General features: G+C 40.7%; 1 protein-coding gene across 11 annotated transcripts in view; it reads left to right on the top strand.

Annotated features, from left to right (window-relative positions):
* The window catches only part of KMT2C (lysine methyltransferase 2C), a 274521-nt gene that overhangs the window by 150807 nt on the left and 102414 nt on the right, over positions 1 to 21300 (top strand). For 10 of the 11 annotated variants that reach the window (XM_044246888.1, XM_044246885.1, XM_044246890.1 and 7 more), the window contains exons 8-14: positions 4999 to 5170; positions 7094 to 7208; positions 14795 to 14964; positions 15418 to 15569; positions 16536 to 16649; positions 17555 to 17632; positions 20591 to 21300. In XM_044246888.1, the coding sequence (XP_044102823.1) occupies positions 4999 to 5170; positions 7094 to 7208; positions 14795 to 14964; positions 15418 to 15569; positions 16536 to 16649; positions 17555 to 17632; positions 20591 to 21300 (1511 nt within the window). The remainder of the gene's footprint in view (positions 1 to 4998; positions 5171 to 7093; positions 7209 to 14794; positions 14965 to 15417; positions 15570 to 16535; positions 16650 to 17554; positions 17633 to 20590) is intronic. The other variant, XM_044246884.1, reaches the window with a different exon arrangement.

Raw genomic sequence — 21300 nt, 5'->3', positions numbered from 1 at the left:
AAAATCATAAGTATTTTTAGCTGTCCTAATTGTGTCATAGCACAAGGTACTTATTATTTTTAAAAATTGGGGCTTAAACACCAGTGTTACTATGAGGGTTAAATAATAATTAATGGAAACCATGCAGCATTTGACTTTGTATAAATGAATTGCTTTACAAAGTGGTAGCTATTCCAGCTCTTTTATCTAAGACTCAGTGTATCTGTATACATTGAACGTAATACTTTATGCTGCTGGCTAAGCCTGGAACAATATGCTTGATAGTTAGCGGGGCTTAGAGTTGGATTGACCTTTTTTTATAAAAGTTGAAGAGGAAAATGGACCTCATTAGAAACCCCAGCAAGGAGAGAACCTGTGAGCAGGCCAAGACTTTCATCAGAAAACAGTTTTGGGTGCTTTGTCAGGTCAGTGCTGGTCCTGCTTCACCAGTATTTTCTTGATGATGCGGTATGCACTGACTTGTCTAGGGACTGTACACCAGCTGCCAGCCCGGACACATAGCCACACGCACTCACTGAGCAGTATCTTCCCTCTCAGGGAAAGCCAGATGGCAAGGAGCCCACCACACAAGATGAGAGGGAAGAACATTTCAGAACGCGTGAACAACTGCTCTGCAGGTCTTGAGGAATGGGCCTGGCAGGATTGTGAGGGGACAGCTCGTCACTGTGCCTGGAATATAGTGTCTCCTAGGTAGGGCGAAGAGACAGTCTGCGAGCGAGCAAGGACTAGAGCACCTAGGTCTTGTGAACGAGATCCTCTGTCCGCAGGGAGGAGGTTTTGAAGGCTGGAACGTGGTGTGCCGGATCTCCTCCTGCCCTCCTTGTCCCCAGCGCGTTGACTTTCATCACTCGGCTTTAGCTTCTCCCACTTCGTTTTCGTGGTCGTCTTTGTATCTCTTGATCCCGAGTCCAGCTACTGTTCTCGTCCCCTCCATCCTGTCAGTCTCTGAGCCGCTTCCCAGCCCGCCTGCTCCGCGGCCAGCCTCTCCGGACCACATCCGTGACTTCGTGTTTCTTGCTGCGGATCCCGTGTGGCGCAGCGCCGCGACCTGCCGGTAGCGGAGGCCGAGCTGGCAGGTGCCGGGACGTGCGGGCAGTGACGGGCTGTGCGGGCGCTGGCCGGCGCCGGTCGGACTCTGGTCGCGCATCCGCAGTCTCCCCTTCCCGCACGACCGGCTGTCTCTGACACAGCGTCTTCTCGTTGAGGCTCCGTGTTGTGTGTTCCTCCGTCTCTTCTCGGGTCACAGCGGCCACAGGGTGTGACCTCGTCCACAGCTGATCTTCTGTTTCTCCCTCTGTTCTCACTCCTCCTCCGCCACGCAGCTTCCTCGCCCTCTGCCCCTGTGGGCACTTTCCTTCTTCCTTTGTGCCTGTGCGGACACTCTCTAGCCTACCTGCCCTGCCAGCCGGAGCGCATTTCGGTGAGTGGAGAGCATGGTCTGCGGAGCCGGGCGGACCTGGACTCGGCTCCTGACTTCTCTCAACTTGGCTTTAGCTTCAGTCTTTCCCTCGGTCTCTTCTGCCTTTTCAGCTGCTTAAAGAAAAATTTCACTTCACTTCAAACTTCGTGTGTCTGTGGGGCATTTATGTATGTATATGTCCAAGTGCTGCTTTCTGACATGACACTTGAGCCATCTAGTAATACCATTTTTCCGTGACCTGCAAAAGGCTGCTTTGGTATTTCTGTATCTTCTTCCTGATTGGGGAAATGGTTGGAACCAACCTCATTTCTTGATGTAGTGCTTTTTTCCCACTATTATTTTTACATAATGCATAGATGTTTTTAGACTGATTGTATCATGTGGATGTTTTTCTTCGTTTAACTTACTGCTAGTGATCCGTCCATCCTGACCGACCAACATGACGGCACTGCCATTGAGGAATTGGCACAAACTATCATGGAGGAAGGAGTGATCTTACACATGGTGACCTTATTATAGGACGGGCTTTGCTGTATAAAATAGTGCTGTGCAACAGAAATATGATGTGAGCAAATTGAGCAGATCTTTCTAGTGGTCATGTTGAAAACATTTAAAAATTATAATTAATTTAAAGAATATATATTTCAGTATGTCCAAAATATTAGTATTACAACATGTAAGCAATAACATTTTTGAGATATTTGATGTTATTTTTCCCTAGTAAGTCTTTAGAATCTGGGGTGCATTTTATATTGTACAGCATGTGTCATTTTGGATAAACACATTTCAGTTGCCCAGTAGCCACACGTGACTAGTAGCTGCTGTGGCAGGTTAAGTAGCGGAACAGTAAACTCTGGAAGGTTTCACAGAAGCCTTTAGACGGTGTTCCCTCCAAATTACAAGGAAAGATGACCTGAGGACCTGATGATCAGAGTACTGTATTTGCTTCGATTTCTGTAAATTTTGAGGATAGGCAAAAACAAGGTATTAGGTTTTAAATGTACATAGCTTGAGTAAATACTGGCACTCTCTTTTAGTATTAAAAAAAATTCACCCTAATGTGTCATTTCTATCAAAAATGAACTAATTTATGACATTTTCCATTTTTAAATTAATGACTTATTTTAAGTGCCGATCAAAGAGTCATTTCAAAGTGATTTTAGAAGTTCTTCATGTAAGATATATTTAATAAGACTTGATTTTTCCTAGGAAATTGAGGATACAAAGTTGAAAAAGACAAGGCCCCTACCCTTTAAGGTTCCAAGTGTTCTGGTGAGATTACTTGATTGTGTCACCGTGTGCTCTCAGTATATGGGGAAAGGATCTTCAACTGGGTGGATCTTTAGGTGTGGTAACGTTGGGATACTCAGGGCTGTGTGTGAGCAGAGAGGTTTGAAGGCCTCTTTGGAAAGAGCTCGGGCCCAGCACTGCAAAGGAACAGCATTTCAAGTGGTGGGGAGCAGTATATGTGAGCACACAGCACTGAACAGTGTGTCGTGTGCATTGCAGGCAGCTTGGTATCGCCAGGAACAGTGAGTGGTCTTGAGATTCCATTGGAAAGGGGTGAGGGCTCCCCCTGCTTCTTTCCCTTACACTGGAAAATCTTGATCTTGTTTTCTTTTAGAGTGAAAAAGGACGTATAGGTAAACTTTTAATTTAAGCAGGGCATAACAGATTCACAATTTTGAAAACTTGCTCTAAGTGTGTAGATGATGATTAGGGAGAGGTCAGATCCATAAGCAGAAATTCCATCTAGAAGATAGTATAATTACCAAGGCAGAGTGGACTGAACTGAACTGTGCAAATAGAAGGAAAAAAGATATATAGGAAGTTGACCCAGTAAGAATTGGTGTCTGGTTGGATGTGTTGGGTTAAGGAGGAGTCATAGTGATACTAAAGTGTCTGCCTTTACCCAGCTGGTTGAGAAAAAAGGGAGAGGCTTAGATTTTAAAAGTGTTTTATTTTAGAGGTGGTGAGTTTTGAGTATTTTTTAGAACATCTGGCTGTTGAGGTCCCTTGAGACTTGAACATAACATCTTGTAGTTTAAGTTTGGGGCAGGTGATAAAGATTTGGGAATCATGGTGGTATTTTATAACATGGGAGTTGGTGTGATCACAGAGGGGAACCATGTGAAATTATAAAAGAAGGAACAGGATGAAATCCCAAGGCACTCCAGCATTTAGAGGAATTAGAGGGATACTCAAGCCAACACAGGAGTGTGAGAGGGAGGCATGGGAGACCCATGGAGAAATCAGGAGAAAGCTGCCATCACAGAAGCCACGGTAAGGGGAACTGTCCTGTGGGCGTGGATAGGAATGGAAATGCTGCAAGGTGCAGATAAGAGAAGGTCAAAAAAGTAACTTTGGATTTCGTAGATCACTGGTAGCCTCATGAAGGCAGTGCCCGGTGAATGGGGGTGTGCACCCCCCGGGATCCTAGAACTTGGTTTGTGCTGTCCTCAAACTGAGAATGGTTTTCGTTAAAATAAAAACAAAAAGTTTGTCAGAAATTCTACGGCCTGTAAAACCAGTTTGCCATGTTAAAGGAATAGATTATTGGTCTGTTTCAAGATGCTTGATTGAGGAAAAAGGAAGGTAGAAAGGCTTATAGCCAGAGAGAACTGATCAAACCTTCAAAAATTAGAAAAAAAGGTTCATATGTACAATTTAAAACAGTTTTTAAATAATCAGCTAGTCAAACGATTAAGAACATAAGTGTCAGACATAGACATACATGTATCATCAAATTGGATTTGATTTTAGAACACATTATTTTTCTTATTGTAATATGAGTTCAGCTGTGTACTTGGCAAGGCAGTTTATTCTTACATTTATTTTTTGTTTTAGATGGTAAAAGAACTTAAAAAGTGCTATTTTTTTAGTCTACATTTAGGGATAGATATCCATAATTATGTCGATTTTAATACCTTTTTACAAGCTGGCAGTTAGTATAGATGACTACAGAACTAGTGTATGAAGTTTTGTGTTTGTATATGAATATGTAGTTTCCATCTTTAATGTTCTCCTTCATACAGTGTTTTCTAGTATTAAAAAATATATTTGATCTGAGTTAAAGTTAGTGTGTTTATGCTTAAGAAGCATTTAATTTAATTGATCTTAACATTTCTTAATTTTGTCTCTTGATTTACATTGTTAATTTTAAAATACATTTAACATCCAAGTAAAATGGTTACTTTTGCACCTCAAGGCATTTCTCAGTTGATATTTTCCTGTTTGGTTCTTTTCAGCAAGTCTATGTTGAGCATTAAATAGGTGCCCAGCATCATCACTGGCACCAGGGATATAAAATTAGTAAGAACTGCTTATGGTCTTAGGTAGATGTGGGCACAAATATGCAAAACTATATGATTAAGCTTACTGTAATAAATTGTAGACTAAATACGTAACAGTGGTTTTACTGAGACTTTCTTCTCGTTGGATATCAGCTCAATGTGGATAAACCTCAAGTGTCTGAAAGATTTACCATGCAAATTCCCTGCAAGTGATTTTTACATTGTAAAGTCAGAAAAATATTAAACTCTTATACAACAATTTCATTGTTTTACTGTTAATTATAGCAAAGGAAGATGCAAACTGTGCAGTGTGCGACAGCCCGGGAGACCTCTTAGATCAGTTCTTTTGTACTACTTGTGGTCAGCACTATCATGGAATGTGCCTGGATATAGCGGTTACTCCATTAAAACGTGCAGGTTGGCAATGTCCTGAGTGCAAAGTGTGCCAGAACTGCAAGTAAGTTTTAATTTCAACTCAAAGGTGTGTATCGAGATTAAGAGAGACCCTATTCTTAGGTTCTGAAGGTTTGTGTTATATGATAAAGATTGTTCATTCTGCAGCTGTATTCATTCCCACTGACTTAGTCATGTTTTAAACAATTACTAGGTATTTATTAACTTTATTTTGAAACAAGTCTAAACAAAAACTAATTTTAATAATTTTAAATACCTCTGGTTGCCTAGAAAGTAAATTTCAATTTGCCAAACACTTTAAAATGAATGATACTAACCATTTAGAAGAAATGAGCTTTAGAAAATAAAGCGACTATGTTTGAGAGAGACTTCGGGGGGGAGATTGAATAGGAAAATACACGTCTAGTTCTGGAAGGTAGTTACGAGAGTGAGTGAAAGGATCGGTGACATGTTTGAATTTCCATTCCAGGAAGAACAGTTTATGCTAAGACTACTTTTAAAAAAATCCAAAACCAAACCCCTGTATCTATCTGTATACCTACATATACCTTCAGTTGATCCTAGTCACCACAATCCTGAAAAGGAGGACAGTTTTCATGTAGCACTTAGACGTTGCCGTAGGGTTATCCTTTCCTATTCGTTGTATTCCATCCTTTGGTTATTTCTCCAATCTTTTCTGTGATTTTTTTTTTCCTCCTGCTGCTAATTAGCATGATAATTTGGGGAAGTTATCTGCATCTAGAGCAGTCTTCAAATTGTGTACAAGCTGAGGACTTTTCTAACAGGAGAAATTATGCCCAGCACTGCCATGATTGGTCTGTTTTATTTGTAATTTAATTTGGTAACAGTAAGTGTCAACATCTTACAATTATGTAGAATAAGTAGGACGATGTGCTTTTATATTTTGGCAAAAATTAAAATGCCAGTGAACATTTATTTGGTAGCTTATATCTGCCTACTTTCTTGGGAAGGAATAAGAGACCTTGAAGAAAAATTGCTTTTCCTCTAATAAGATCTTTCCATGTACCTAAAGAGAGAAAACATGCAATTTTATATATAGAATTAGTTAAACTGAGTAAGAAAGAACTGGAGGCCAACTGACCCATCTTCCTTTTTCCTTCTGTCTGTCCCCAGGGGTGACTCAGGGTCTCTCCCTCTTCTTCTTGCACGCCCCAGTGTTTCTTTCCCTCCTCTTGAGTTATAGTCTTAGTCTCTGAGAATGGTCCGTAGCCAGGAATCAGGGCAGAGCTCATGCCGTAGGCCGGGGGCCCAATCTCTGGGGCATGGGAGTGTCAGGTAAAGAGTTCAGGTTTTTGACTACAGTTCTTAATAACTATTACAGGATGATTCTTATACCTGTTTATTTAGCACTAATGTTTATGGGATATTCTAAGCTCTTCAGCCAGAATTATATTTAATTCTCAGTGCCTTTACTGTTCACATTTTATTCCTGAAACCAAGAGGACTAAGCTTATTTTGTTCAGGAATCACACAGCTAGATAAACGCAGTCTGAATACAGATACAGGTCTGATGCCAGAGTCAGTCCTCTTTTTATGACACTGTCTTTCCAATTCCTGATGACAAGATTTGTTCCTGCCCATGCAGCGTCACCCATCAGTTACAGCTCCTTCCCCTAGAAAGGATGTTTACGGAGATACTTAAAAAGTAAAGGTCAGAGTCCTTCATCTTGCCTTACCCCTCCTCCTTTGCAGGAACCCTAACCTGGCTAAAGCAGGTTCACCACCATAGGTGAGCATTCAGTAAGGGTAATCCTGCAGGGACCATAGGAGGACGTCTGTCTCATCGTTTAGGGGGTTACCTCTGTCATTATCTGGGCATAGACAAAACCAGACACGGAGGTATTGATGAACTGGGCAGTTCCTAGGATTGATTCTTCTCATGATTACTTATGTTATAAACATAAGTTTAAAGATAAGGCATCATTAATGCTATCTTATTTTTTAGACAATCGGGAGAAGATAGCAAGATGCTAGTGTGTGATACGTGTGACAAAGGGTATCATACTTTTTGTCTTCAACCAGTTATGAAATCAGTACCAACCAATGGCTGGAAATGCAAAGTAAGTTGTTTATTTTTCTTAAAAAAATATCACCTGTATTCTTTTTATATAGAGCAGACAAATCGGATACCTATTCAAATCTATACATTATCAGTTTTTTAAAGAACTTTTTAAAGAATGTATAATTGATATTCAGTAAAGTGCAGGTATTTAAAGTTTGTAATTTAATTTGACATGTGTACATTTATGAAACCATCATCACCTTTGAGATAATGACCAAATTCATTACCCCTGAAAGTTCCATGGTGCTCTTTGGGAACCCCTCTTTTCCGAGTGTTCACCCATTCCCACCTCCCCCCCTTGTCTTCCAGGCAGTCTGCTTTCACTCACCATCAATTAATTTGCATTTTCTAGAGTTTTATATAAATGATGTCATATAGTATATACTCTTTTTGCAGGGGGCCCTAACTTTTTAAACTCAGGATGATTATTTTGAAAATCAGCCATATTTTTGTGCGTACCATTGGTGATTCCTTTTCATTGCCAAGTAGTGGCCGTACCACAAATTGTTCATTAGATAACTTGTTGGTGAACATTTGGTCCTTTACAATTTTAAGCTATTCTGAAAAACGCTGTTATGAACATGGTAAGATATGTATGGTGCTTCATGGCTTAGAAACTGGTTTTGAATGATTTATCTTTCATCTTCTCAGAAGCTCTCAGAAATGTAGTGGCTCCATGAGGATGTCAAAACACAGAGCAGTAGTTTTAAAATCCATTAATGAAAAACCCAGAACTAAAATACACTACATTTTGGTGATTATGTAGTGATTTTGTATGTACATCACATTTTTGTGTGTATAAATACACTGGTATTAAACATCTAGAATCATTGTATATGCATATGTATATTGTCCCTCCCCTGTGGTAGTTTTAGTGATTATTTACTTAGTTATTTTATAGATGCTGTTTAAAGATTCTCTTGGTTTTGAGAGAGGTGTGTGGACATTCTTCCATTTCTTCATTGCTTACAATATCAGTCTTTCTGTTGGTGTGACACTTTTAAGATGTATTTTCAGTTACTTTTAATTTTTTCTGGATATTCTTTCAGTCAGTGATTCTCCCTTCCTCCATCTACTTTGTTATTTGCCTCTTTATGACCTTGTGTTGTTCTATGCTGGTGTCTTCACGCTTCCCGAGGAATTTACTGAGGCTCTGTCATCTGCATCTCCCAACCCTGTGGGTCGGCTGACAGCTTTACCTGCTGGGCAGAGTTATTAGCACATCACCAGCTGAACAGGACCATATTATAGAAGTATTCGTTCCTGGAAGCAGAGAGTATTTAAACTCTTAAAGTGAAAGTAGAAGAATAAAACAGACTTATCTTTAATTCTCAACTGGATAAAACTAATGTTTTTTCCTGTAAGGAAGATGTTTACAAACTATTTACTGTGACTTTCCTTTAAATGTTCTCCACGATGGATCCGTCATAAAAGTAGTTGATAAGCTTCCTTTGAAATCGTGTAGCAAACTGGTAAATTCTAGACGAGGGCTGGTGAGGCCCTAGCGGTGAATGTCCAGGTCTCCTTATTTGTAAAAGCAGAAAAGGGACTAAAACTCTAAAACTCAGGTTTCCTGTCTTAAAGTGTTTTAGCCTATATATGATGCTCCCTCCCTGTGCTGTCATACTATACTGAGTAGCAGGGCTTTTCTATCTATTTATTATTATTATTATTTTTTTTAAAGATTTTATTTATTTATTTGACAGAGAGAGATCACAAGCAGGCAGAGAGGCAGGCAGAGAGAGAGAGGAGGAAGCAGGCTCCCCGCTGAGCAGAGAGCCTGATGCGGGACTTGATCCCAGGACCCTGAGATCATGACCCGAGCCGAAGGCAGCAGCTTAACCCACTGAGCCACCCAAAGATTCTATTTATTTGACAGAGACAGTGTTGAGAGAGGGAACACAAGCAGGGCAGGGGGACATGGGGGAGAAACAGGCTTCCGCCAAGTAGGGAGCCCAATGCGGGGCTCAGTCCCAGGACCCTGGGATCATGACCTGAACCACTCAGGTGCCCCAGCTTTTCTCTTTAGATGAATTTTATTTCTTGATCAAATTTTCTTTTTTTGTACTAGGATGTAGATATAAAGCCTCTAGATTCATAGACTGTCTCTGTACACCCCCCAGGTTGAGCTGGTTGTGTTTTTTTAATATCTAAATTTTATAGAACAGACATGAAACTTGACATAAGCTCTTTTATCTTCAATAATTACATGGACTTTTAAAAACTAAAACTAAAACTAAATAGAATTTACAAAGTAATTAGTAATTTCAGCTGACACACAGTTTTTCTTTGAGACTAAATTACCACGATTGGGTTTAATAGAAAGGTATTTTCTCAGGTCTAGTTCAGTGAGTAAGCTCTTCCTTTGGCTTTAATAATGCCAATCCAGAGAATGCCTTCTGTATTTGTATAAAAATAGTAATGATAATCCCATGACCTTGTTGACTAGTTCAGAATAATCAGAACTCAAAGTGCCAGCAAGCAGTCCTTCGACGTTAGATGTAATGAAGTGTAACTCAGTTAAGTACAGTTTTTGGTCACGAGTGCGCCATCGTGGTACGACTGAAATCTGTAGGAAATGGGGGAATCAGTCCAGTTATTCCTAAAATACGGAACATTAGTTCCTCACTTTAAGTTAGGTATGTTGTTTGCCCTCCAACTGTTGTCAGTCCATGAGTATCAAGCATCCTCCGCTGGCCCCCTGGAGGCTGCATCGTTCCCTGTGCCGTCCATCTTTTTACCATAATTTTAGTGTGAAATCTTGCGTCTTTTGTACACCCTTGACGGCGCTTGGGGCTAACATGATAAATACAGATGCTAAATGCGGATATTAAAATCTGCACTGGTACCCTTGGAGGTCGGTTAAATTTTAATTTTTTTTATGTTAGCATTTCTATGGAAACTTACCACTTTTCAGAAAACAGACTGCATCTGTGATCTCGGCGTCCTCTCCCCGCCCTCCGCACCGAAACGCGCTCCTGTTACCTGTGCACCGCCCTTCTGGGGGCTTGGCGGGGGGCGTCTGAGAGGTGGGGTGGTGTGGGGTGCCTGAAATGGTCCCTGGAGCCCAGGGGCAGGGGTCAGCCTCCAGGTGGAGGCTTCCGGGGCTGCTGGGATTGCAGGCGTGAGGTGGCGCCTGCCCGAGGCTTCCTCCAGAAGCTGGAAGGCGGGAGGGAAGCGCTGGCTGAGTCGGGGTGCGGGTGGTTTGCTGTGCTAGGAAGGTGCTGGAAAAGGGGGGCGAGCTCCCCTGGAGGACCCCGAGGGTGGGGTGCGGGTGACGGGGTGGAAGGAGCCGCGGAGGGAGCGGAGCACCGGTGCCGATGCTCCGCCACCCTGACTGCGGGGCACCTGGAACTCGCGGCGCTCGCCTGGTTCTGGGGCGGCGGGCGGGGAGTTCGGCGCGGCCGCGGCCGGAGGGTGGGGGGGTCTGCAGGGCCGGGGGCTTCTGCCCGGGAGCGCGAGCTGGCGGACACCGCGCTCAGGTGTTACTCCGGGGGGGCGGGGCCTGCGGACGCCGCGCTCAGGTGTTACTCCGGGGGGGCGGGGCCTGTGGACGCCGCGCTCAGGTGTTACTCCGGGGGGGCGGGGCCTGCGGACGCCGCGCTCAGGTGTGGCTCCGGGGAGGCGGGGCCTGCGGGCGGGCCAGGTGCTGCTGCCGGCGGCCTCCCTGCGGTTCCGGTTCCTTCCCGCCCGCGGGCCGGCGCCAGCTCAGCGCGGTGTGTCGTCGTTCTTGGAGGCGGCAGGAGAATCCGGGGTCGGCAGACTTGTGCGTTTGTGCTTCCATCTCCTCCACGCACCTTGACTTGACTTGTTTCTTCTCTGAAATAGGAAGTTGAATTCGTAATTCGTTTTTCTTACTTTCTTGAGGAAAAAAGTATATTTTTAAGACTATAAATTTACCTTTGATTATAGCTTTGGCTGCAACCAAATATGTTGTATTTGTAACTATCTCTGTGTGCATCTGACCTAATCACTGTATCTTTTGGGTTTTAAGTTGTGCTTAAGCATGTTAACGTCTGCTTTAAGTGTATTTAACCCAATTATTTTCTTTTTCACAAATATTTTGATACTTGAAGTAGTGTCTTTAACTTGTAATATTTGTGTTGAAGTCCTTTTTATTTTTTGACCAGCTAAATTCTGCAAGGTATTAGTATGTACACGAAATTGACCACTGCAATTTTCCTGTTTCTCCTTGTGTTTTACTTTTTCTTTTGTAAACAATACTAATTTTTTAAATTGTTATTTAGCAGGTAAGTCAGGTCAGTGTTGATATGTTGTCTTTTGAGTTTTTATTAGTGTAAAGCTACTCCATTGTGTAATGCCTTTCGGGGGGCAGGTGGGGGCGTAGCCATCTGTTTTTGTTTGTACGACAATATGGCCTCATAGGGCATTGGGTTACCAGCTGAATGTGATATATTCACATCTTTCTTATTTTGGATCTTTCTGTGTCATTTTAATTTTTTCTTTGAAAGGTTTAATAGCATTAACTATTTATTTATTTTTAGCATTAACTATTTAGATTAGATTTAGATTAATGGTTGCAATTGAAATGCTTGGCTATTTTAAGACAAATTAGTTCTTTTGATTTCCTGTGTTTCTGTTCCTTTTATTTTCTGCAGTGACTTGGAATTAAGAATCTTATTTTGTGAATGTTAAGTTATAGATGTTCAAAGGTGTTTCACTTGCCAGTGAAAATGGAAAAATGAGCAATTTCCTTTTCTTTTTTTTCTCTTTGTTTTAAAACTGAGACTGTATACCTTCTTACTTTTTCCTTGCAAAAAAAAAAAAAAGTATTTTCTATATAAGTTCCAATCTTATTTAATTCCCAGTCTTTTGGATTCTTGGTTATGTTCCATTAAGGAATAGTAGTTTTTCCGAACTCCTAGATATCTGAAAGAGTCTGTTGTCTTTAGACTAGAATAAGAACTTGGTTTGGTATCATTTTGTTTTACAACTTTTTCTTTTTTAGGCTGTGGGGACTACCCCCCCCACCGCCCCCATTTTCCCAGTTTGTGGTATCACGTAAGAAAAATCTTACGCTTTTTTTTTTTTGTTGTTGTTGTTCACTTAACTGTAATCCTTTTTTTTACTTAAGGGCTTTGGGATCTGTGTTTTTGTCAGTTCTTTGAATTTGCTTCCAGGTCGTCTCTGATTGTGGTTCTGCTGTAATTAGTGTTGCCTGGACATGCTGACCACTATCAGTCTCTAGTCAGGCCTCCCAAAAAGGTCTTAAGAAGTGCTGGTTAGGGCGCCTGGGTGGCTCAGTGGGTTAAGCCTCTGCCTTCAGCTCAGGTCATGATCCCAGGGTCCTGGGATCGAGCCCCGTATCCAGTTCTCTGCTCAGTGGGGAGCCTGCTTTCCTCTCTCTCTCTCTCTGCCTGCCTCTCTGCCTACTTGTAATCTCTGTCAAATAAATAAATAAAATCTTTAAAAAAAAAAAAAAAAGAAGTGCTGGTTAACTTTGCTTTTGCTTTTTTTTTTTTTTTTTTAATGCCATCTACACAGTCTCTTAAATAATGTTTAGTAACATCTAGATAACTTTGTTTCCTGCTTTTAATTTGTTATCTTGGGAAAATGTCTTCAGAATTCTGAGTTTATTTCTTGACGTTTTCTTTTATCTTTTGTCTTGCTCTCTGTCATAGTCTGCTGTGCTCTTTCGCAGTGACTGAATATGTATAATATTGCCAAGAATACAACTGGATAGTGTTTTTTAAAAAATTCTGTTCTTTCGAGGTATATAATATTGGTAAAAGACTAGGCTGTGGAGTGAGATCTCCACTTTTCCAGTTACTAAATACAAGATCTTTGGCAAATTATTTGACTTCCTTAAACCATTTTTTTCCTTGCAGAGAATGTTACTAGAACTTACTTCACAGGGGAGTTGGCTTTACTGAGTTGATGCCTGTAAGGTGTCCACTGTAATGTCTAAATTAAGTGCCCCAAGAATTATCCTGGAGTTGTTCATAGGAAGGCTTATTCACTGAGTAACTTGAAGAATGATCCTCTTCCTCTACTGTTAAATTCTTTCATAGATGTCTATAGTCTTTAGTCATAATTCGTTCATTTATTTAACATTCCAAGGCCAGCTGTGTGTCAGACACTGGGGAGGGGCCAGAGATGAACGTGGGCAAATAGGTCTGCCTGTGTGGGGGGTGTCAGACTAGTGAGGCTGTTCACACTGAAGTAAGGGTAATCTTTTCAGGAACTTTGTTTTATACCATTGTCGGGTAGGTTTCTTTTTCCTGTTTCTCTGTCAAGGATGCTTGTGTGTTGGTATATATCACGAATTTTTTGAAAAATAATTTCAAACTTCAGAAGTTGAAAAAATAAAAATACCATATGCCATTTACCTTTATCTTTGTTAGGATTTCAGTGTCATTGTGTGTACCCCTTTTCTCTCTCCTTCTTCTTTCCCATCTCTGTTTTTTGGCCCTGAACCATTGAGGGTAAGTTCCACATACTGTCTGCTACTTCAGTGGGATAGGGATGTTCTTACATAATCCCAGTGCTGTTATCAGCTTAATATGTTTACATCAATGTAAGTACTTTCATCTAGCCTGTTATCCATATTTCAATTTCGTCACTTGATCTGACATCCCATATAGCATTCCCTGCCACCCATGTAGGTTCCAAGATGTGCTCTAGGGTAAACTTTTGTATCTAGTTCTCACTTTGGACTCTTTTAATCTGGAAAATTTTCTGAATCCTACTCTTGTCTTTTTGATGCTGACATTTTTCGAAGAATAACGTTCTTCCCCACATACCTGCGTTTTTTTCTGCCAAATAGAACTTTTCTCACTTTGTCTCTGTCGGCTACTTCTTCACAGTTATATGGAGTTTTGCCTTGTTGGCCAGAAAACTGCCCGACGATGATGTGCCCTTGTCAGGGTGCCTCTTGTCTCACCCTCATATGTGATGTGCTTTCTGATAATTTGGTCATGCTGTTGTCAAATTGCTCCAGTTTCGCCCCCCCCTGTAATTAATGGAACATTATATGGTATTTAAGAAGATACTTAAGATACTATATTAAGAAGATATTTAAGACCATGTGAATATCTTGCTCCTCAAAATGTGCGTTTTTTTTCCACAGTTTCGGACTCCAAGCCATTTGGAGTGGGTCACGAGATAGTTCTTGAGTTTGAATTCCTGTTTTTAGTTCCTAAGCTACCTACCAGCAAATGAAGTAGTTAGAAGCACCAGTTTGTTTTCACAATCCAGAGTTCAATAGACTTATCCCCGCATAAGCTCTTTTCTCCATAAGCTACTTCCTGATTCTGGGATATGTTTCTTTTTGAAGTTTGGATTGCTATGTTCTTGGTTTTCTTCCTTCCCTATTTATGTTTTCTTGGATGTCTCTAGTCCCTATTTACATTTTCCTGGAGGTTTTAGTGCAAATTGAATGATGTCTCATCAGATGTTCAAAACACACTGCTTTTTCAAAAACATACATCCTAAATTAGTGTCATGAAAATTAAAGCTTAATGTATAATGTACAAATGTTTCATTGATTTCAGGAAGGTTCACACCAGAACTGCAATACAAATGCATAACAGACTTTCTGTTTTCATTTTTTCTGGTGTTTAGAATTGCAGAATATGTGTAGAGTGTGGCACACGATCTAGTTCTCAGTGGCACCACAATTGCTTGGTATGTGACAGTTGTTACCAACAACAGGATAACTTATGTCCTTTCTGTGGGAAGTGCTACCATCCAGAATTGCAGAAAGACATGCTACATTGTAATATGTGCAAAAGGTAAGAAGATACAGTTCTTCCTTTGAGTTTTTGGTCAGTTCTCTTCTCCATGTGATCATCTGCACTGCTGTGTCTCTTTGAGTTCCAAGCTTTTATCACTCTGATGATCCTTTGGGTACATAGTGCTGTTAAAGATGAAATTAAATTACATATTTATGAGTCTGAAAGGCATCAGGAAGTGAATAGTCAAAAGACCAGAAATGAGCATTAAAGGGAAATGTAGGGAGGCAATGGTTTAAAAATAAGGCAGTAAAAATTTGTGAACACCTTTAATGACCTCTGAAAATGCCAGTTCCTTTTCTAGAACCTTCACCAATTGCCAACCTCTGTAACTTCACTTCTGTCATCCTTAACTCTTCCTATACTCAGTTCTCAGCAATTGCCTCTTTTTTACCTGGATAGTAACTTGTCTTTAAATTAGAAAATTTCATTTAAATATATTTATCACTGCAGATGGGTTCACTTAGAATGTGACAAGCCAACAGAACCTGAGCTGGATTCTCAGTCCAGAGAAGAGTACATCTGCACGTATTGTAAACACCTAGCCGCGGAGCTGGGTCCCTTACAGGCAGGCGACGGAGTGGAGATGGCCGAAGTCACTGCAGGTAAACTTGAGGGTTTTGGGGTGTTTTGTTTTTTTGTTTTGATGTGCCAACCAGTCTCCAATAAAATTATTTTAGTAAAGATGAGGGAATCCTGTGTATCAGGTCCCATCTTGTTCTTAATTTTCATACTCAATTGAATTCCCGGACTGGTGTGCCATATTCCAGTCGTGTTCTTTGAAGCAGCGGTGCAGAGTTGTCAGCGTTTGGCCACATGACCGAGTTTGTGCTTTATAACCTAAGTTCTTTCACTCCAAATAAGTGTTAGTTTTAGAAGGTCTTTCTTAAATGTTAGTTCATATCTTTTGAGCCCAAAATTTTGTTTAGGTAATTTTAGTAGTATACTGTTGTATACATAATAACAAGTTTTTTCCATGATAAAGAAAACAGACTGCTTATAGATCGTTTTTCATTTTCATCAATATGAATGGCAACTTTTATAAGTCCCGTGTTACCATCTGCAAGCGGTTTAGGTAGACACATTTTAATTACTAATGTTTTGTTTCCAAGATGCCATCTGTATACAGATGTGAAATGTCCTTTTAAAATAATGTGTCAGGGGCGCCTGGGTGGCTCAGTGGGTTAAGCCGCTGCCTTCGGCTCAGGTCATGATCTCAGGGTCCTGGGATCAAGTCCCGCATTGGGCTCTCTGCTCAGCGGGGAGCCTGCTTCCCTCCCTCTCTCTCTCTGCCTGCCTCTCCATCTACTTGTGATTTCTCTCTGTCAAATAAATAAATAAAATCTTTTAAAAAAAAAATAAAATAATATGTCAGTAACCTTTTAATTCATAATTTAGATGTTTTCCCATCTACACCTAAAATGTTTGTGGTTGAAAATGTAAAAATGTGAAGAATTCATGGCATTTTGGGTGACAGTTTACCCTCACTATAGCAAAGTAATAATTATTTACAGAGTTAACAAAAACAGAAAAACTTACTCTAACCAAAGAATAAATAACATTCTGTTAAGATTATAACAATGAGATGGAAGTTGAAGGACCTGAGGACCATATGGTATTTCCAGAGCGAGCGGTTAATAAAGAGATCAACGGTCAGGAGTCCACACCTGGAATTGTTCCAGACGGTAAGAATGTTTTTGGTCATGGATATAGTTTATTTTCTGAAGAAAATGTGCATGTACAGTGAATATGTGAAATCTATTAAAAGTTTACTGTCCTAAATAAAAATGAGCCACAGTGTGTCACTTCGAAGATTGTTTAGAGAGGAGCTTTCTGGTAAAATAACATTAGAACTTAATAGGGGAGAGGACGTGTATATATAGCTCGGCTATGATTTGGAGCTCATCATCAATACCTACTTTGGGGGGGCCAAGTGATTTTCATTAAAAAGCAATTTATTATTTTATCTCTCTTTAGTTATACTTGTAATTACTAACTTAGAGCTCTTACTGATCACGAGATGGTTCATGCTGAGATAATGAAAAATTTATTGTTTTAGATTGTCTCGACGGTTCTGTTGGGGGTGTTTCAGGTATTTCAGTGATATTCAATTAAGCTTTTTGCACCATTGATAATAGCTATTACTATACCTGAGGATGTGGAATTAATGAGACAAGGTCGGGGAGAAACTACTTAATTAATTTAATCTTGGGTTCAACTGGCAGTATGGGATTTTATGTGAAATTTTATATTCTATAGATTGAGTATGTATATATGTAAGGCCTCAGATTGTCTGAGATTCAGTTTTGTGTTTAATAATTGCCATGAGAAGGCATATTGCCGAAGATGTAAAGTGAAGAAGAGTAAGACAAAGTTATCTGTAACAATAAATCTTGTCCTAGTGCATAATCAGATTGCTGATTCCATCTCCATCCCCTACTTACCAATAAACAGTAAGTGTGTTTTGTGCTTGTGTTGAGAATTGGCATTTGACAGGAGGATAAAAGTCTTACTCAACTTACTTTTGAGAGAGCAGTGTTAGAGAAATTCTGAGTCCTTGCTAGAGATGCCATAAATGTGTCCTTCACAGCAGTTCCCATCCACACAGAAGAGCAGCAGAAGAGTCATCTCCCAGGAAGTCTTGATACACATGGTCTTCTCGCTTCTGGTAAGTGTGCTGTCCGGATTGATCATGACTGCTATGCAGATTCGAGTCATAATCTATTAAGTTAATTTTTCAAATGAATTATCCCAAAGAATTACTTACTACTGCTGTATACACATTACAGTAATGAAATATTTTGGTTAAGTGATCCTTTACTTAGAAAGAGTTAGCATTGGCTTTCTAAAGGAGGTTGTATTCTCTGTGGAGTTGTTAAATCAAATGTTCGTTATTAAACAAGTGAAAATCAGGGGCGACTGGGTGACTCAGTTGGTTAAGCGGCTGCCTTTGACTGAGGTCATGATCTCGCGGTCCTGGGATCCAGTCCCACGTCGGGCTCCCTGCTCAGCGGGGAGTGCACTTCTCCCTCTGCCTTTGTCCCCACCCTGCCCCGGCTTGTGTGCTGTTTCTCTCTCTCTTTGCGAAATAAATAAAATCTTAAGAAAAAAAATCAGTTAAGGGGCACCTGGGTGTATCAGTCGGTTAAGTGGCTGCCTTCAGCTCAGGTCATGATCTCAGGGTCCTGGGGTCGAGCCCCGCATTGGGCTTTCTGCTCAGCAGGGAGCCTGCTTGCCTGCCCCCCCTCCGCCCCCTGCCTGCCTCTCTGCCTACTTGTGATCTCTGTCTCTCTGTCAAATAAATAAAAAAATCGTTAAAAAAAAAAAGAGAAAGAGTATGTTAAAATCATTATAGAAGATGACTTGTAGAGGCACCTGGGTGGCTCAGTGGGTTAAGCCGCTGCCTTCAGCTCAGGTCATGATCTCGGGTCCTGGGATCGAGCCCCGCATCAGGCTCCTTGTTCAGTGGGGAGCCTGTTCCCCCTCTTTCTCTGCCTGCCTGTTTGCCTACTTATGATCTCTTTTTCTCCGTCAAATAAATAAAATATATTAAAAAAAGACTACTGGTAGAACATAATAGAACTGTTGGGGATGAAGAGCACGTTTACATTTTTACTCCTTCCTGCCTAGTGTACAGAAAGAGTGTACCGGTGGTCTGCATGTGTGCTGTGCATTTTCTTTTTTCCAGTGAGTCTTGAGGTAATTGGTCTTCTATTAATCACAATTGAGGCTTCATTTGCCGTTAGGATAAGTTTTTTCTTTTTTTTTTTAAAAGATTTTATTTATTTATTTGACAGAGAGAGATCACAAGTAGGCAGAGAGGCAGGCAGAGAGAGAGGAGGAAAGCAGGCTCCCCGCTGAGCAGAGAGCCCGATACGGGGCTCGATCCCAGGACCCTGAGATCATGACCTGAGCCGAAGGCAGAGGCTCAACCCACTGAGCCACCCAGGTGCCCCAAGGATAAGTGTTTTCACTTGAGACACTCAAATGAATGGTACTCGCTATTTACGTGTAATTTTCTGTTTTAAAAGTCTTTTTATTGAGCATTCCTTTTCTTTTTTTTTTAAGATTTTATTTATTTATTTGACAGAGATCACAAGTAGGCAGAGAGGCAGGCAGGGGATGGGGGGAAGCAGGATCCCCGCTTAGTGGAGAGCCCAATTCGGGGCTCATTCCAGGACCCTGAGATCATGACCTGAGCCGAAGGCAGAGGCTTAACCCACTGAGGCCCCCGGTGCCTGCCCCTAAGCATTCTTTTCTAATGTTGAGTATTTTTGAAGCATTTTTGTGTGTAAAAATATTTGGATTAGATCCATTATTTTATGTTTTTTTCCTTTATCCTCAACTGTAGTCTTTCAGGGAGTGGGAATAAAAAGTGGGATTTCATTTTGGTATCAGGTATTGGTATTAAGTGCAGTCACCACAGTAAATAGTAATGAGGAAATTAATAAGTCTATCAGTGGAACTTAGAAATTACCTTCATAGTATTTGAAATAAGAGCTTTTTATCTGGTGATTTTACCTGATAGAGCCATGTAGGACTCATGTAAATTGGATCTCTGACTTTGTCTTCAGGCACGGTAGGGTTAAAGGCATAACACATTAGCCCCCAACTTAAAATTTACCAGTTAGTGACTTAGATATTGCTGATATCTAATTTGCTAAGCTTGGACTGTTTAATTATTGATCATGAGGAAATAACAAAGATTCTATCCAAAAAATGTATATGTTAGCAGGTACAGCTAATAAGTAAAATAAGTCTTTTCTATCTGTGTTCGTTACTCAGTTGAGTCTGCAGAATGAGTTTCGGTTATGTCAGTGATATTTCATTTGAGTTGTTTAATCTGAATGCCTGCTATTACAAAATCGCTGTGTATTCTAGATTAGTCTTTACTTTTTTGTTTGTTTGTTTATTTTTGTTTGTTTGTTTTGGCCTAAGTACTTTTATTTATTTTTTATTTTTTTAAAGATTTTGTTTATTTATTTGACAGATAGAGATCACAAGCAGGCAGAGAGGCAGGCGGAGAGAGAGAGGGAAGCAGGGTCCCCACTGAGCAGAGAGTCCGATGCGGGGCTCGATCCCAGGACCCTGGGATCATGAGCTGAGTCGAAGGCAGAGGCTTTAACCCACTGAGCCACCCAGGCGCCCCTAGTCTTTACTTTTTAACTTGGATACCTCATGTAACTTCACTGAGCCTCATTTTTCTAGCTGTTGAAAGAGTGTAACTTTACCTACAGAATTGTTAATCTTTTTGTAATTGTTCAAATTGTAAAACGTATATGCTTAATAGAATTCTATTAGAAATTCTGTTTTAAATATTTTTAACAGAAACCACCTTAAACTCTGGGGATCCTATTAAGGTGATGTTTTTGTAGCTTTTCTGGCCTGATCTGTGACCAGTTTTAATTCATAAATCTTGGTGTATTTTGGTCTTTATTAATTTTAAATGGTTTTCTTGATAAATACCTTCTGATATAAGTTAGGATTTTAACCATAAGTGTGCTTTGGAAATTCATTGTCTCCCTTCTTTCCTCTTCTCCTGCCCAAGTCTATTATTTTTAAGCCCGAAAATTTTTAGATTTTAAATTTACAAGCACATTAACATAACATATTCCAAATTTTGTAGAATCCTCCCAACAGATAACGAGCCCTGAAATGGAAAATCAGATTTCTCATGAAACTGATAGTGAAGAAATGGAAATGTCTTCTAAAGGGATACATGTTTGTGAAGATCAAAATGAAAACAAAATGGAAGTGACCGAAAATGTCGACGTCCGCGCACAGCGGATCGTTGTGCGGCACGAGGACCCGCGGCTAGAGGAACCCAGAATGTTGACGTCTGCAGAAGAATCCCGGCCTCCAAAACTGACCGTTGACTCTGCCGCTGTTCCACCAGATGCCGTAGGGTCGTCATGTGAGGAAGGTACTGCTCTATGTCCTAAGGAGCAGCTGCCTGTAGAAAGGGTACAAGAAGAAACAGAACAGAAAGCAAGTTCCGACTCTTCCACTGCATTTACGGACTTTGAAATGGCTCCTGCAGTCGAGGGCTGCGTGAAAGATGGTTTATGCCAAGAAGACAAACCTGTGAAATTACCACCCGAGACAGAGCTGTCATTTGTGTCTGCCGCAGACGTAAGCAAGGCCAATGTGTCTTCCTCTCCGCTTTCTTCAGACTTGCCTTCCCATGACATACTGCACACTTACCCTTCAACCCTCAATGCTTCTGTTGGAAACATTCTGCCGACAACGTATATCTCAGTCACTCCAAAAATCGGCATGGGTAAACCAGCTATTACCAAAAGAAAATTCTCTCCTGGTAGACCTCGGTCCAAACAG

Source organism: Neovison vison, chromosome 4, assembly GCF_020171115.1.
Source record: "Neovison vison isolate M4711 chromosome 4, ASM_NN_V1, whole genome shotgun sequence".
NCBI classification, from domain to species: domain Eukaryota; kingdom Metazoa; phylum Chordata; class Mammalia; order Carnivora; family Mustelidae; genus Neogale; species Neogale vison.
This window is presented reverse-complemented; position numbering and strand designations above follow the sequence as displayed.